The 15,692-nt window shown below is 43.7% G+C and overlaps 1 protein-coding gene across 2 annotated transcripts in view; it reads left to right on the forward strand.

Moving 5' to 3' along the window:
- The window catches only part of PARD6G (par-6 family cell polarity regulator gamma), a 100,402-nt gene that overhangs the window by 19,765 nt on the left and 64,945 nt on the right, over nt 1-15,692 (forward strand). For both annotated transcript variants that reach the window (XM_067014286.1, XM_059040486.2), the window contains one exon: nt 9,813-10,035. In XM_067014286.1, coding sequence (XP_066870387.1) covers nt 9,813-10,035 — 223 coding nt within the window. The remainder of the gene's footprint in view (nt 1-9,812; nt 10,036-15,692) is intronic.

Below are 15,692 nucleotides of genomic sequence, written 5' to 3' on the forward strand. Positions count from 1 at the left end.
TCTACTCTCTTTATGAATTTGCCTATTCTGTGCATTTCATATAGATAGAATCATACAGTATATGGTCTTATGTGTCTGACGTCTTTCATTAACCATAATGTTTTCAAGGTTCAAATTTGTCGCAGCATATATCATACTTCGTTCCTTATTATGACTGAGTGATACTCACTAATAAGCGTATATGCCACTTCTTGTTTACCCGTTCGTCAGTTGATGGACATTTGCATAGTTTTCACTCTTTGGCTATTGTGAGCCATGCTGCTGTGAACATTCAAGTACAAGTTTTTATGTGTTCATTAATTTTGGGTACATACCTGGGGGTGAAATTTCTGGGCCACATGGCAACTCTTTGTTCAACAGTTTTAGGAGCCAAACTGATTACCAAAACAGACACATATTTTATATTCCAACCAGAAATGTATGAGAGAGTTCAGACTCCACATTCTTACCAACACATTGTCATCTACCTCTTTTTTTTTTTTTTTCTGGCTGCACCTCATGGCATGTGGGATCTTAGTTCCCTGACCAGGGATCTAACACATGCCCCCTGCAGTGGAAACGTGGAGTCTTAACCACTGGACCGCCGGGGAACTCCCTGTCCGTCTATCTCTTTTATTGTAGTCATCATAGTGGATGAAATGGTGACTTATTACAGTTTTGATTTGCATTTTCCTAATGACTAATGATGTGCAGCATCTTTTTATGTGTTTATTGGCTGTGTGTATATCTTCTTTGGGGAAACGTCTGTTCAAGTCCTTTGCCCGTTTTTTTTTTTTTTTCTGTACACGGGCCTCTTACTGTCGCGGCCTCTCCCGTCGCGGAGCACAGGCTCCGGACGCGCAGGCGCAGCGGCCACGGCTCACGGGTCCAGCCGTGAGCACGTGGGATCCTCCCGGACCGCGGCACGTGGGATCCTCCCGGACCGGGGCACGAACCCGCATCCCCTGCATCGGCAGGCGGACTCTCAACCACTGCGCCACCAGGGAAGCCCCTTTGCCCGTTTTAATAGGGTTGTTTGTCTTTTCATTGTTGAGTTTTAAGGGGTCTTTATATATTTTTGGTACAAGTACATTGTGTATGATTTGCATCCTTTTCCTCCCAGTCTGTAGATTATCTTTTCACTTAGTTGATGCACAACATTTTCAGTTTTGATGAAGGCCCATTTATCTAATTTATTCTTTTGTTGCTTATGCTTTTACTGTCATATCGAAGAAATCATTGCCTAAGTGAAGTAATGAATTTAATCCTATGTATTCTTCTAAGAGTTTTATAATTTTAGCCCTCACATTTACGTCTGTGATCCAATTTTAGTTTAGCTGTACATGATAGGAGGTAGGAGTCCAACTTCATTGTTTTGCCTGTATCAGATTTTGCCTCAGCACCATTTGTTGAAAAGACTATTCTCTTCCGCTACTGAATTGCCTTAGTATTCTTGTCAAAAATCAACTGATCACACATATGAGGGTTATTTTCCTGGACTCCCAATTCTATAATATTGATTATATGTCTACTTCTTTGCCAGCATTCGTCTGTAAGTTTGGAAATTAAGAAGTGTGAGTCCTCCCTGTTCTTCTTTTTCAAGAATCTTTTGGATTTTCTGGGTCCCTTGCATTTCCATATAAATTTTAGGAACGGCTTGCCAATTACTGCAAAAGGGCAGCTAGGATTCTGATAGGGCTTGGAATGAATTTGCAGTCAAGTTGGGGATTATTGCCATCTTAACAGTATTAAGTCTTGCACTTCATAAGCATTGAATATCTTTTTTCCTTCCCTCCCCCCTTCCTTTCATGCCATAGGTAGCTATCTGCTCCCTGGAGACATCTGCCGATAACTTTGAGAAAAATATTTGACAAAATGGGAACTCATCGGGGAATTGTTGTTAATGTGTTAGAAATGAAGAGCAGGATGACTAATATTCCAGTCGTCTTACTTTATGAATCAAAAGCTGTCTTGTTTTGTCCTTCTTAGATGTCCATATACGTGCTTACACTATTTAGGTCTTCTTTAATTTTTCAACAATATTCTGTACACTATTCTGTAGTTTTCAGTGTACAAGTCTTTCACTTCTTTTGTTAGATTTATTCCTGAATACTTTAATCCTTTTTGATGCGATTGTAAGTGAAATTTTCTTAATTTCATTTTCAGATTGTTCATTGCTAGCGTACATAAGTACATTTATATTTGTGTGTTGATACTGTATCCTGCCCCATGCTTAACTCATCTATTAGGTCTAATAATTAATTCTTCCAGATTCCTTAGGACTTTCTACATGTAAGAACATATCAGATGGGGACAGACATATTTTTAATTCTTCCTTTCCAATCTGGATGTCTTTTATTGTCTTCCCTAAGTGCCCTGGGTAGAACCTGTAGAACAGTGTTAAACTGTAGATGTGAAAGTGGAAATTCTTTTCTTGTTCCTTATCTCAGGGTGAAATCATTCTGTCTTTAACCGTTAAGTATGAGGTGTTAACCTAAAACAATCAGTTATTTTACCAACAAATAGGGTTTGTTTGGGAACAGCAAAAAAATTGCAGTTTGAGACCTGCGGTCTATGGCAAACCACAGGCATGTCCAGAGAACAAAGGGAGTCTGCTTTTATGGGGAAGATGGGGAAGCTGCAGGGGTTGTTCTCAATGAAAGTTCACTGGAGGAAGGTAGGAGTTCAGGATGGTGATGGCTTCTCCTTGGTCGAGCTGTGATGTTTCTCATTGGCTGAACTGTTGCTGAGCAAGGAGAAATTCTTCCTTTGGGATAGTGATGTAGTCACTTCCTGTCTGGGAGTGCAAGGTCTGCTTCTTCCTGTGGGGCATACACATGAAGTTCAGGGCATGCAGATGATGGTGAGTGAGAATGCGTGAGAGCGCCCTCTACAGGTCATTCCTGACTGTAATTTTATTTGAGGTCTCCTTTCTTAATTTCCAGAGGTTACATATGAGTTTTCTCAGATGCCCTCTATCGGGGTGAAGAAGTCCCCTTATATTCCTAATTCATTGAGTATTGTAAATCATTAAAAGGTGTTGGATTTTGTCAAATGCTCTTTCTGCATCTATTGAGAAGATCACGTGGCTTTGCTCTTTATTGCTATTATATACTACATTGATTTTTAGGTGACCTTGTGTTCCTGTGATAAATCTCACTGGTCATGTTGTATTGTCCTTTTTATATAGTCCTTTGCTGGATATAGCTTGCTAGTATTTTGTTGAGAGTTTCTGTGTTTCTATTCACAGTGGATATTGATTTGTTGTTTTCTTTTCCTGTAATGTCTTTTTTTCTGGCTTTGCCAGGGTAATACTGACTTCATAGAATAAGTTGGAAAATGTTCCTCCCTCTTTTACTTTTTAGAAGATTTGTGAAGGATTGGTATTATTTTTGTAAATGTTTACTAGAATTCTCCAGTGAAGCCAAATGGGCATCAGCTTTTCTTTGTAGGCAGTTTGAAAATTACTAAATAAATACCTTGCAATAAGTTTAATACCTTGAGTCAGTTTTGGTAATCTGTGTATTTCTAGCGATTTGTCCTTTTCATCTCGGTTATCAAATTTGTTGATACACAGTTATCAGTAGTATTCCCTTGTCATACTTTTAAAAAATAAACTTTTAATTTTAGGACAACTTTGGATTTACAGAAAAGTTGCAAAGATAGTACAGAGAGTTTCCCTATATGGGCCACATCTAGTTTCCTCTGTTATTAACGTCTAATGTTCATAAAATAAAATCTAATAAAATCTTATAGTCTGTAAATATTGATACATTTAAATGAAATACATACTTTATTTTTCCTTAGTTCTCACCTAGTATTCTTTTTAGCCTAATGTTTCAAAATCCTGTACAGGATACCACATCATATTTGTGTGATGTCTCCTTAGGCTCCTCTTGACCATGACAATTTCTCTGACTTTAATTGTTTTTTATTACCTCTGAATTGAATGAATTGAATGTTGAATTCAGTTCATATGTTGAAGCTCTAATCCCCAATTTGACTGTAGGTATTTGGAGGTATGAGGCCTTTGGGAGGTAATTAGGGTTAGATTAGGTTATCAAGGTAGAAGCCTCATGATGGAATTAATGTCCTTATAAAAAGAGGAAAAGATGCATGAACTCTCCGTCATGTGAGGACACACAGCAAGAAGGCGACCATCAGCAAATCAGGGAAAGAGCTCTCACCAGATACTGAATCTGCCAGCACCTTGATTCTGGACTTCCGAGCCTCCAGAACTGTGAGGAAAAAATATCTGTCGTTTAAACTACCCAGTCTATGGTATTTTGCTGTAGCAGCTCAAGCAATGACCTCAGCAGTTTGAAGGAGTAATGGGCAGATACTTTGTGGATTGTCCTTCGGTTGGGATTTGTCTGTTGTGTTTCTCATTATTATACTGGGACTATAGGTTTTGGGGAGGAAGACCACAGAGGTAAAGTGCCATTTTCATCACATCACATCAAGAGTACATGCTGTCGACATGGCTTATCACTATTGATGTTGACCTTGACGACCTGGCTGAGAATGTTTGCCAGATTTCTCCACTTAAAGTTTTCTTTCTCTCCCTTTCCACACTGTATTCTTTGGAATGAACTCTGTGTGCAGCCTACACTTTAGGAGTTATGTTCTACCTCCTTGAAGGTGGTGTATCTACATAAATTATTTGGTGTTCTGCATGGGAGATCTGTCTCTTCTCTCCCATTTATTTATTCACCATTTATTATGTCATTATGGACACATGGACATGTATTTTGTATGCCACGACTCTGAGTACCTCATATAAGTGGAATCATACAGTACTGTCCTTTTATGACTGACTTATTTCATTGAGCATAGTGTCCTCAAGGTCCCATGCTGTAGCAAATGCCAGAATTTTTCTCTTTAAGGCTGAATAACATTTTGCTTAGGAATTCTTTATATATTCTGAATACAGTGGACCCTCAGTATCCACAGGTTCTGCATCCGTGGATTCAACCAACGGTGGATAGAAAATATTCAGAATAAAAATTACAGAAATTTGCAAAAAGTAAAACTTGAATTTGGTGTGCACTGGCCACTATTTACATCGTATTAACAGCTATTTACATAGTGTTTACATTGTATTAGGTATTATATGTCGTCTAGAGTTGATTTACAGTATGGGGGGTGGGGCATGTGCATAGGTTATATGCATATAGTGTGGCATTTTATAAGGGACTTGAGCTTCTTAAGTTTCTGCTGATACAGAGGTACGACTGTATTTATCACTGTTTAAAGCCTTTTTACTCTGTGGATAGTATCCTTTGATACACAAAATTTAGTTTTTAAGTCCAATGTCTATTTTTTTAATTCTGTTACCTGTGCCTTTGGTGTCATATCGAGAACTCATTATCAAACCTCATGGACTGAAACTTTTGCCCTATGTTTTTGTCTAAGAATTTTATAGTTTTAGGCCTTACGTTTAGTTCATGGATCCATTTTGAGTTAATCTTTGTAATGGTGTTAGGTAAGGGTCCAACTTTATTATGACAAAACTATTTTATTTTTTAAAAATGTTGGCATGTGGTACTAATTTTATATTTTTACTTCCCTATTCTATCAGATCAGACAGGTTGCCTCTAAATGAAGGAATTAGCCGGCACAATTCATTGTCGTACAATGCTTGGTATAGTTGCCAGAAATTGAAAAAGTGAATGTGGCTCTAATGACCGGGCAATAAATCTTCCAAGTCAAGTATTTTCCAGTTCTTTGTTTTCAACAAACTTGAAAGTGGTCCTAATTGAATTGTCAGCTAATAGATTGTTTGAAATAATTCTAATGATAGGCTGCTCTGTGGTTCCTTCTGGCCCAGGACTTGGTGAGAGTCACAGGGCTGAGCATCTCTGTGCCTATGTCCTCCTTCAGGTGAAAAAGCCTCTCAGTGCCAACACCACCACAACAGGAAACAGCAGAAGAATCGATGCTACCCTTGCCTCATTTAGCAATAAATACTTTCTATTAAACAAAAGATTTTTTAAATGTTTACTTTGGAAGGCTAATAATTATTTCTCAAGTTTTATAACTATGTTCCAACTTGATTTAATCATTGTAATGCCTCCATCTAGAAACTTTTACTGTAAAAATCTATTTTTGTTTATATTAATTGATTTAGAAATGTGATAAAATACACACGCATAAAATTTACCATCTCAGCCATTTTTTAGTGTACACTTTAGTAGTGTTAATTACATTCTCAATGTTGTGCATCCACTCCAGAACACTTTCCGTTTTTCAAAACTAAAACTCTATACCCATTAGAAACAACTTTGAAATACTTTTCACAAAGAGAGCCTTATGGCCTTGGGGAAAATGTTTATCTAATTTTGTTGTAGAAAAGAGTGATAGGGTAATCAAGCATAAATTATTAGTATAAAATATCAGGGTTAAATTCTCTTGGAGCAGTGCAATGGAAACAAGAGATCAAAGAGAAAAAGGAACCTTGTTGAATTTCTTTCTTTTTTTTTTTTTTTTTGGCTGCGTTGGGTCTTCGTTGTGGTGCATGGGCTTTCTCTAGTTGTGGCAAGCAGGGGTTTCTCATCCTTGTTGAATTTCTGATTGTTATAAAAGAGCTTGTTCATTCTATTTTAAAATGCATGATAGTAGTATCAAATCGCTATGGCATTTAGATTTCACTGACTATATTTAAAAGATCATATGATAAAATATTTTTAAATGAAATATTTACAGCATGCTGGAAATTATATCCTTTGCAACTATTTATTTTTATTATGAAGAATTTAGATGCCAACTTAAAAGTATATTATCCTCTTCATAGTGGTAGGTTTTCCAAACCTCTTGAGGGGATATGTGACATTTGGAGAGCCCTGCATTAAGGTAGAGGGATCCCTATGAAATGCCTGAACCAACACTGAAGTTCACTGGAGACTCACCACCCCTTTAAGGTGTTCAGCTTCTCACTGGACTGGGTTCCCACACGGCAGGACTCACGAAAGTGTGACCGCTGAGCTTCACCCTTTCACCTGTTATCCGATAATCAGACCCGTAAAATGGCTCACTCCATTACCAATTTCAAATGAAGTTCGAAACTTACTAAGGAGAGTTTTAAGAAAAACTTTCCTTAACTGTGCCTGACCTAGGTTAGGAAGTAAGTTACAGAACTGTATCAAAAGTCCAGCTTTCCCTCCCAGCACCCTGGTTACTTAAAGGACCCAGATCCACAGAGTAAAAGACAGAATGGGAGAAAATGTTGACAAAGCACATGCCTGATAAAGAATTATGTGCATATATATATATGGTGTGGGTGTCTGTGTGTGTGTGTGTGTGTGTGTGTGTGTATGGGGGGGGGAGGAGGGAGAGGAAGCACAGTGGTGGTTGCCAGGGTCTGGGGGGCAGGGAAATGGGTAGTTATTGCTTAACGGGTATAGACTTTCAGTTTTACAAGATAAAGAGTTAAGGCGGATGGCGGTGATGGTTGTATAACAGGGTGAATGTACTTAATGCCACGGAATGGTACACTTAAGAATGGTTAAGGTGGTGAATTTTATGTATATTTTGCCACAATAGGAAGCAGCTTGAAAAAATGCTTTTATCATATCACATTTCACACCTCTCTTTGCCCAACTGTGGAACTCATTCAGCATATGAAGCATATTCAACGTATAACTGGATGGACAAAGCCAGCCTCTTTATCCAACGGAAATCAGACTTTCTGTCAGGAAAAAGTCAGAACTCATTTGCACTTCAAATTAACATGTATTTTGAGGAAAATTATTAAAAGAACTGAGAAACATTAAATTTCATCTGAAATTAATTACCAAGTGCAGTTAGGAGTAAAACATTGCAGAACTAACTTATTTAATGCGTACGCTGTTTCTCATTACTGAAATTGCAGGATGCGGGCGTAAGTCTAGCAGGAGGGAGAGGAGAGTTACCTGGTGTCCCTTGCATGAAAGTGAGTGTGTTGTGTCCAGTTTGGGGGAATATTCAACTGAGAATTACATGTAAAAGTCAAAAATACCTGGTTTCATTAGACGTGATGAAGCTCTTCTCGTGTATTTAGTGAAAATAAGGCATATGCCGATAAAAGCTAATTGCTCTGGAAGTCAGCATGTGTGAGATATATGAGCCTGGAAAGATGGTGGTTGACTGCTATGGAAATGAGCATTCGTGATGTGACTGGATAACTGATTATGAAAAATCCCATTAACCTTGTGTTGTCTGCTTGTCTCCTGTGTCTGGAAAAGTTTTGCCGGCCGGGATGTCTGCCCTGTGTGTAGAGGGAGAGGGACCCCGTCTCAAGGGGAGGCGTCTCTGGCAGCAGCAGGGGACGGAGGAGAGGGCTCCCTGGGCCCTGGCTTCAGTTTCGATTAGCCATCGAAGGTGGCTTTCCCAAACTTGAAGTTTTTCGTTCCTGGGGCAGTGCAGGATGGGTGTTGTCCTTTGCTTTTTAAAAGGGAAATGGGGTCTGAGGCTCTGTTTCTAAGAGATCTGTGGGGGTTGAGGTCTGAAGACTGATTCCCCTTAAATCTGTGGTTTTGTCTGTGTGCTTTGCAGACCAGCACCATCAGCTTCTCCTGGGAACTTGTGAAAAAGGCACATTCCTGGCTGCATTCCAAATCAGGCAATTCCAGAACTCTGGGGTCCTCCAGGTGATTCTGAGGCCTCCCCAAAGTTTAGAACCACTCACACCTGTATGGTTCGAGTCGCATCGCCATTGAGTAGTTGACGTAATGTCTAGATGATGTAACTATTAGTTTGTGTAAACATTAGACATTTCATGTTTGTGTGTTTTGGAACCAATATAATAGTTGTCAGCTATATCCAAGGGCACAGAATCTGTCCTGCCTGATGAATAAAGGTCCCTTTGGCAAGTGAGGAACAACAGCATGTCCTAAGCCAGCAGCCCCAGGCCAAACAAACAGGCGGTGTCCTTAGACCGCTGGACAGTCCGGCCATGGGAGCTGACCGAGGGTCCTCCCCTGGCAGGTGGCCTGGAGGTCTGCAGGCAGCTCTGTGGGCCTCTGAGCCAGAGCCAGGGGCTGACAGGAAGGAGGTGGGCCCTGCATGTTTCCTACGACAGGACACCAAATAGCCTCTGTTTTGAAAAGACCTGCTCTGGCCTTTTGGCCAGTCCGGAATCCATGCTCCTGTCCCAGAGATTTGTGAAGCATCTGATCCTTTTGAAGTGCAGCCATTTGGTCTTTTTTTGCGCTACGCGGGCCTCTCACCGCTGTGGCCTCTCCCGCTGCGGAGCACAGGCTCCGGACGCGCAGGCGCAGCGGCCACGGCTCACGGGCCCAGCCGCTCCGCGGCACGTGGGATCCTCCCGGACCGGGGCACGAACCCGCGTCCCCTGCATCGGCAGGCGGACCCCCAACCACTGCGCCGCCAGGGAAGCCCTGGTCTTTTTAAAAATGCAAATCATATCAAGTTGTTTCCTTCCTTAATATTACAATTGTTCCAGGACTTCCCGTTGCCCTTAGGAAAGAGTTCAGAAGTTGCAGCTGGCCTTTGCTTCCCTCCCACCTTTGGGTGTCTAAGGCTGCCCCGGGGTTGTGCTGTTGCCTGGGCCTGGAGATGCGCCCCAGCGTCCTCAGATGAGGTGAGGGCCCCCCACAAACTGAGCTCTAGCGCCTGTCCCGCACTCAGGACGGGGTCCATGCTGAGTGAGCTGGTCCCTCCCCTCTGGGCTGGCGTAGCCCTGAGGACTGGGGTGCCGCTCGTTCGTTCGTTCGTTCGCAGCCGTGTCCCAGGCCTCCTGGAGGCTCTGGAAGTGCTCCTTTGTCAGGCGAACAAGCCACAGCTCTGCTGCCCTTTCCCTGCTGTTCGCGTACCCGCTGTCTATTTCGTTGTAGTTTGGAGCCGAGTTCCGAAGGTTCTCCTTGGACCGTCAAAAGCCCGGAAAGTTCGAAGACTTCTACAAGCTGGTTGTGCACACGCATCACATCTCCAACACCGAGGTGACCATCGGCTACGCGGACGTGCACGGCGACCTGCTGCCCATCAACAACGATGACAACTTCTGCAAGGCGGTCTCCAGCGCCAGCCCCCTGCTCCGGGTCTTCATCCAGAGACGAGGTACCGAGGAGGCGGGGCCGCCGCGCTTGCTTGGCACTCATGTAAAAAATAAATGCACTTTCCTATTTTGTCTCTCATTTCAGAGCCACATACGTTACTCTCTTTTCCAGCCTTTGGTGGGAGACTAAAGAAATTAACACCTGTTTGGGCAACGTTAATTTCCTAGAAAGGCTTAACAATATTTAAGCTGCATTTTCCACCTGAAATCGTGTTGACTTATGATTTTTAAATGCCGAGGAAAAATAATATCGATGTTTTCAGTATTCTAACTGGATGCATTAGCCAGTAACCCAAGAATGAAACTTAAGGTTGTTAGTATATGTTTTCCACTGTCTTTTTAGGGTTGAAAAAGATGTTAGCTTTAGACTGTCACTTTGGTGAACTTTTAGCTCTGAAGGCCTAGCTTTGCTGTGAGCAAGAGCAATATCATTTTATGTGAGAATAAGTCACTAACACAGGTTAACGGCCGAACGGTGGGGGACCCTGCTGTGGAGTCACGTCTCAGAGCCGCGTGTTCGGTTTGTTTTATCGTCTCTGAACGTGGGAGAACCCTGACGGTTCTGCATAACGTACTGAAGGAAAGGGCCACCCGCAGGCGAGGCCTGAGGTTAAAGAAAGAGGCACCTCACGATTGCTCTGGCCGCGGCCTTCCCTGAGCAGACCTCTGTACCCACGGCAAGTGCTGAGCACCCCGGGGGGGCGGTGTGGCGGCACCGAGCTCGCCGTCGTGGACTTCCGGCGTACGGGGAGGACGGAGAACGGTCTTAGCCTCCGGGGCAGTGGGGCAGCTTCGCGGACACGAGAAGCTGCAGCACAAGCGTGCTGGGCGGGGCGCCCTCCAGGCTGCGGGGGGCCGAGCCAGGCTTGGTAAGTGTGAGAGCGCAGGAGGCCGAAGTGCGGGCCCGGGTGCCTGGCTCTCTCTCCCCGGCCGAGTCCCCGCTTTGCGCGGCGGTGTTTGAAGGGCGCTCGCCCGCCGAGCCGTGCTCTGAGCACCGGCTGCCGCTGTCCTCTTGTCTGTGGTGTTGGAAGGGAGTGTGTAGCCAGGAGCAGCAGGGGATCTGCTGACCTCACTTCGGACTGGTTCCCTGGCGCTAGATCAGAAAGCTCTGCATCTGCGGCCCTTGTTTAGCCTGGGTGTCCTGCTGGTGGTACCGAAAGTCAACACAGCTGGCACTTCCTCACGGTGGCCTGGGGGAACTGGCTTTCCCTCTCCTGCGGAGGCGCTGGGGCCTCAGGCCCCGCACAGCCCCAGGCCGTGCCCCCCCCCGCCCCCCCCCCCGCGCTGCTGCCCCTTCCCTCTGCTGTGGCCGCACCCGCACCCGCTGTGCCCGCCGGGAGCCGCTGCTCTGCGTATCGCCCACCCTCCCCGCAAGGCCTGGTCTCCACTGGCCTGCGTCCGTCCCCCCCCCCCCCATCCCCTCGTCTCTTGATCCTGCTCTCTCTGTGTTGTATCATCAGTTGCGCCCAGGGCTGGCACAGGGTCCAGATCCCGCGTCCATGGCTCCGCCCTGGCCACCCCGGGGCGTGGCGTCGTCTCACAGGGTGCGGAAGGGTGAGTAGCGGGTGCGAGGCCGAGTGAGTGACGGGCGTGCACACGGGCTTTGGCACCTGTGCAGGAAGCAGGCCTCCCTGTACTGCTGCATCGGGAGCTCCGCCGCAGGCACTCCTGCCCTTTGCGAGGGCCGCCCGAGGGACACTGGCAGCCTGTGCTGTCGAGTCACCGAAGCTCAGGTGAGGCAGGAAGCCGCGGGCGGGGATGTGCCAGCTTCCGCGGGTCGCCCGGCCGGCTTTGCTGCTCAGCTTGCTGGCTCAGGCCCTGCCTCCTGTCTTTATTATTCTCTTTTCCTCCTTCCCTTGGCCTCAGAGGAATAGCCCAGAGTTTAACTAGCTGCCTTAGGGTTTCTAACCGTCCTGTGTTGTAAGGGTGCAGGCTTCGCCTCCAGCCCCTGCCTTTCTCTGTTAGGTGACGGCAGGCAGCCGCGTTCATGCCCTGCCCGCAGCACCTTCTCACCGGCTCTACGACCCCCGACCCTAACGTTCTCATCTGTACAGTGGGAGAACCTACCTCAGGCTACTGTCAGGCTCCGAGAGGAAAATGTTCCTGATGTTCCCAAAGGCTGGCCCCTCGCTCCATCACTGGGGAAGCTGGGGCTCTCCTCTCACTCTCCTCAATGGCGTGCAACTGTAAACACTGCATCCCAGTGGGAGAGGCAAGGGCGTCGCGCTTCTGTGGACGGCGGCAAGCGGGAGCCATCCTGGTGCCCTACGTGTTCGGGAAAGACTCGCTGACCGTGTGAAAGGGGGTGTCCGTCGTGGGCGGGGCAGAGCTGAGGTTCCTCTGGAGGTGACACTCAAGTCCCACGTCCTTTTCCTACAGCATGGGTCCTGAGTAATGCCATGCCATGCTCATGATCTTACTGTAACCACACCCGGTCTGTAGTTAATAACTTTCTGTACATTGATGTGTATTGTAGGAGGAAATTCTTTGACCATCACAAATGAAGAGTCATTCTTCTAATAGATGTTGAAATACACCCACAGTGATGTTTAGGAAAATGACTTTGTTTGCCACTTACTAATCCCCTTCCCAAACCACACAAAGACACCACAGTAAAACTACAGACCAACATCCCTTATGAATATAGATGTAAAAGCCCCTCAGCAAAGTACTAGGATATGGAAAACATGTTTCCGTGGTGGATGGATAGATAAACAAAATGTGGTATATCCATCCAATGAGATATTATTCAGCCATGAAAAGGAACAAGGTACTGAAGGGTCCAGACTGCAGTGCCGATGGGAAAGAACGCCAAGTGGATGAAAGAGCCGTGTGTTATACGATTCCATTTATGAGCTGTCCCCATCCTGCGCAGATTCTGTGCTTGTGAACTCAATCCAGTTTGTTTGTAACCCAACATCAGTCCGCAGGGCCCTTTCACAGTCGTTTGCAGACGTGCACAGGTTGCCAACACGTGTTCCAGACGAGGCTGAGTAGGCACTGCTCTGCCTGCTTGTTTCAGCTCACGCTGTGAACAAGCGTGCTTTCCGTGGTCTGTTTAGTGCCACATTTTCCACGTTTTTGTACTTTTTTGTTTTGTGAAATTGTATTAAAATACATAACAACATAAAATGTAGCATCGTAACCATTCCTAAGTGTTCAGTTCAGTGAAATTAAATACGTTCACAGCTGCAGCTGCCGCCATCCGTCCCCCTTTCATCTTGTAAAACTGAATCACTGCCTTTTAAACAGTACCTCCCCATTTGCCCTCCCCCAAACCTGGCCACCAGCATTCCACTTCCTGTCGCGAGGATTTTGACGGCTCTGAGCACCTCCTGGAAGTGAAGTCATACGGGATTGGTCCTTTTGCGCCAGCGCACCTCGCCGAGCAGCCTGCCGTTCAGCCTTGTCCGTGTTGTAGCCTGTGTCACAATTTAGTCCCCCTTCCATTCTGTGACCACACCACACTGTACTTGTCCACTCACCCGTTGATGAACACCTGAGTTTCTCCCACATTTAAGCTGCTGTGAATAATGCTGCTGCGAACATGAGTGACAAATATCTCTTTGAGACCCTCTTTGAGTATAAACCCAGAAGTGGAATTTCTGGGTCATGTGGTAATTCTATTTTTGATTTTTTTTGAGGAACCCGCATACTGTTTCCCACAGTGGATGTTCCATTTTACGTCCCCACCAACAGTGTGTTAACGGTTCCAGTTCCCCCACATCCACACCAGCCCTCGTTGCTTTCTGGTTTTTGGATAATAGCCATCCAGATGGGTGTGAGGTGGTAGCTCATTGTAGTTTTGATTAGTGTTTGCCTGATTACTAGTGGTGTTCAGCATCTTTTCACTTGCTTAATGGCCATTCATATGTATTCCTTGGAGAAATGTCTATTCAAGTCTTTTGCCCCTGTTGCACTAGGTTGTTTTTGGTTGTTGAGTTTTAGGAGTTCTCTATTTATCTGGATATTGATCCCTCATCAGATATATTATTTGCAAACATTTTCTCCCATTCTGTGGGTTGCCTTTTACTCTGTGGATTGTGTCTTTTGATGTACAAAATTTTAAATTTTTCCCGAGGTCCAATTTGTCTAATTTTTCTTTTGTTACCTTTGCCTGTGTTATCATATCCAAGAAATCATTGCCAAATCCAATGTCATAAGACATTTGTCCTACGTATTCTTCTAAGAGTTTTATAGTTTCAGGTCTTGAATGTAGGTTCTTGATCCATTTTGAGTTAATTTTTGTGTACGATGTTAGGTAAGGGTTCAGCTTTATTCTTTTGCATGTGGATATCCTATTTTCCAACACCATTTGTTGAAAAGACTGTCCTTTAAACATTTAGTGGTCCTGTCGCCTTTGTAAAAAAATCATTTGACTATATGTGAGAGTCTATTTCTAGGCTCTCTATTCTATCCCATCAGTCTCTATGTCTGTCTTTATCTCAGTATCACACTGTTTTGATTACTGTAGCTTTGTAATAAGTCTTAGAATCAGGAAGTGTGAGTCCTCCAGTTTTGGTCTCTTTTTCAAGATTGTTTTGGCTACTCAGAGTCCTTTGAGATTTCATATGAATTTTAGGATGGTTTTTCTATTCCTGCAAAAAAAAAAAATAGCATTGGGATTTTAATAGGGATCACTTTGAATCTGTAAGATTGTTTTGGGTAATCTTGGCATTATAACAATACTAAGTCGTCCAATCCATGAACATAGGATATATTTCCATTTATTTATGTCTTTAATTCTTTTCAGTAGTGTTTTAAATTTTCATTGTATAAGACTTTCATCTCCTTGATTGTTAATTTCTAAATATTTTATAAATTTTGATGCTCTTATAACTGGAATTGTTTTTGTAATATCCTTTTCAGATTGTTCCTTGCTTATAAATAGAAATGCCAGTGATTTTATGTGTTGACTTTGAATCTTGCTACTTTGATGAATTCATTTATTAGATCTAACAGCTTCTCTGTGGAATCTTTAGGATTTTCTGTATATAAGGTCATATCATCTGTAAACAGAGATTATTTTACTTCTTCCTTTTCAGTTTGGATGCCTTTTATTTCTTTCTGTTGCCTAATTGCTATGGCTAGAGTTCCTGTGCTTTGTTGAATAGAAGTGGTGAAAGCAGGCATCTATGCCTTCTTCTTGATTTTAGAGGGAAAGCTTTCAGTCTTTCACCATTGAGTATATGTTTTGCTGTGGGTTTTTCACATATAGTTTATTATGTGGAGGTAGTTTCCTTCTATTTCTAATTTTGTGAAGTGTTTTTATAATGAAAGGATGTTGAATTTGGTCAGATGCTTTTTCTGCATCATTTGAGGTGATCATGTGTTTTTTTTCTCCCTTCGTGTTGTTGATTGATTGATTTTTGTGTTTAACCATCCTTGAATTCCAGAAAAAAATCCCACTAGGTCATGGTGTGCAATCCTTATACTTTGCTGCTGAATTCTGTATCCTAGTATTTTGTTGAGTATTTTTGCATCAATGTTCATAAGGAATGTTGGTCTGTAATTTTCTTCTCTTGTGATATCTTTATCTGGCTTTGGTATCAGAGTTATGCTGGCCTCCTAGAATGAGGTGGGAAGTGTTCCCTCCTCTTCAGTTTTGGGGAAGGTTTGAGAAGGATTGGTATTAGTTCTTCTGTAAATGTTTGGTAGA

The sequence above is a fragment of the Kogia breviceps genome, chromosome 15 (genome assembly GCF_026419965.1).
Source record: "Kogia breviceps isolate mKogBre1 chromosome 15, mKogBre1 haplotype 1, whole genome shotgun sequence".
NCBI classification, from domain to species: Eukaryota; Metazoa; Chordata; class Mammalia; order Artiodactyla; family Physeteridae; genus Kogia; species Kogia breviceps.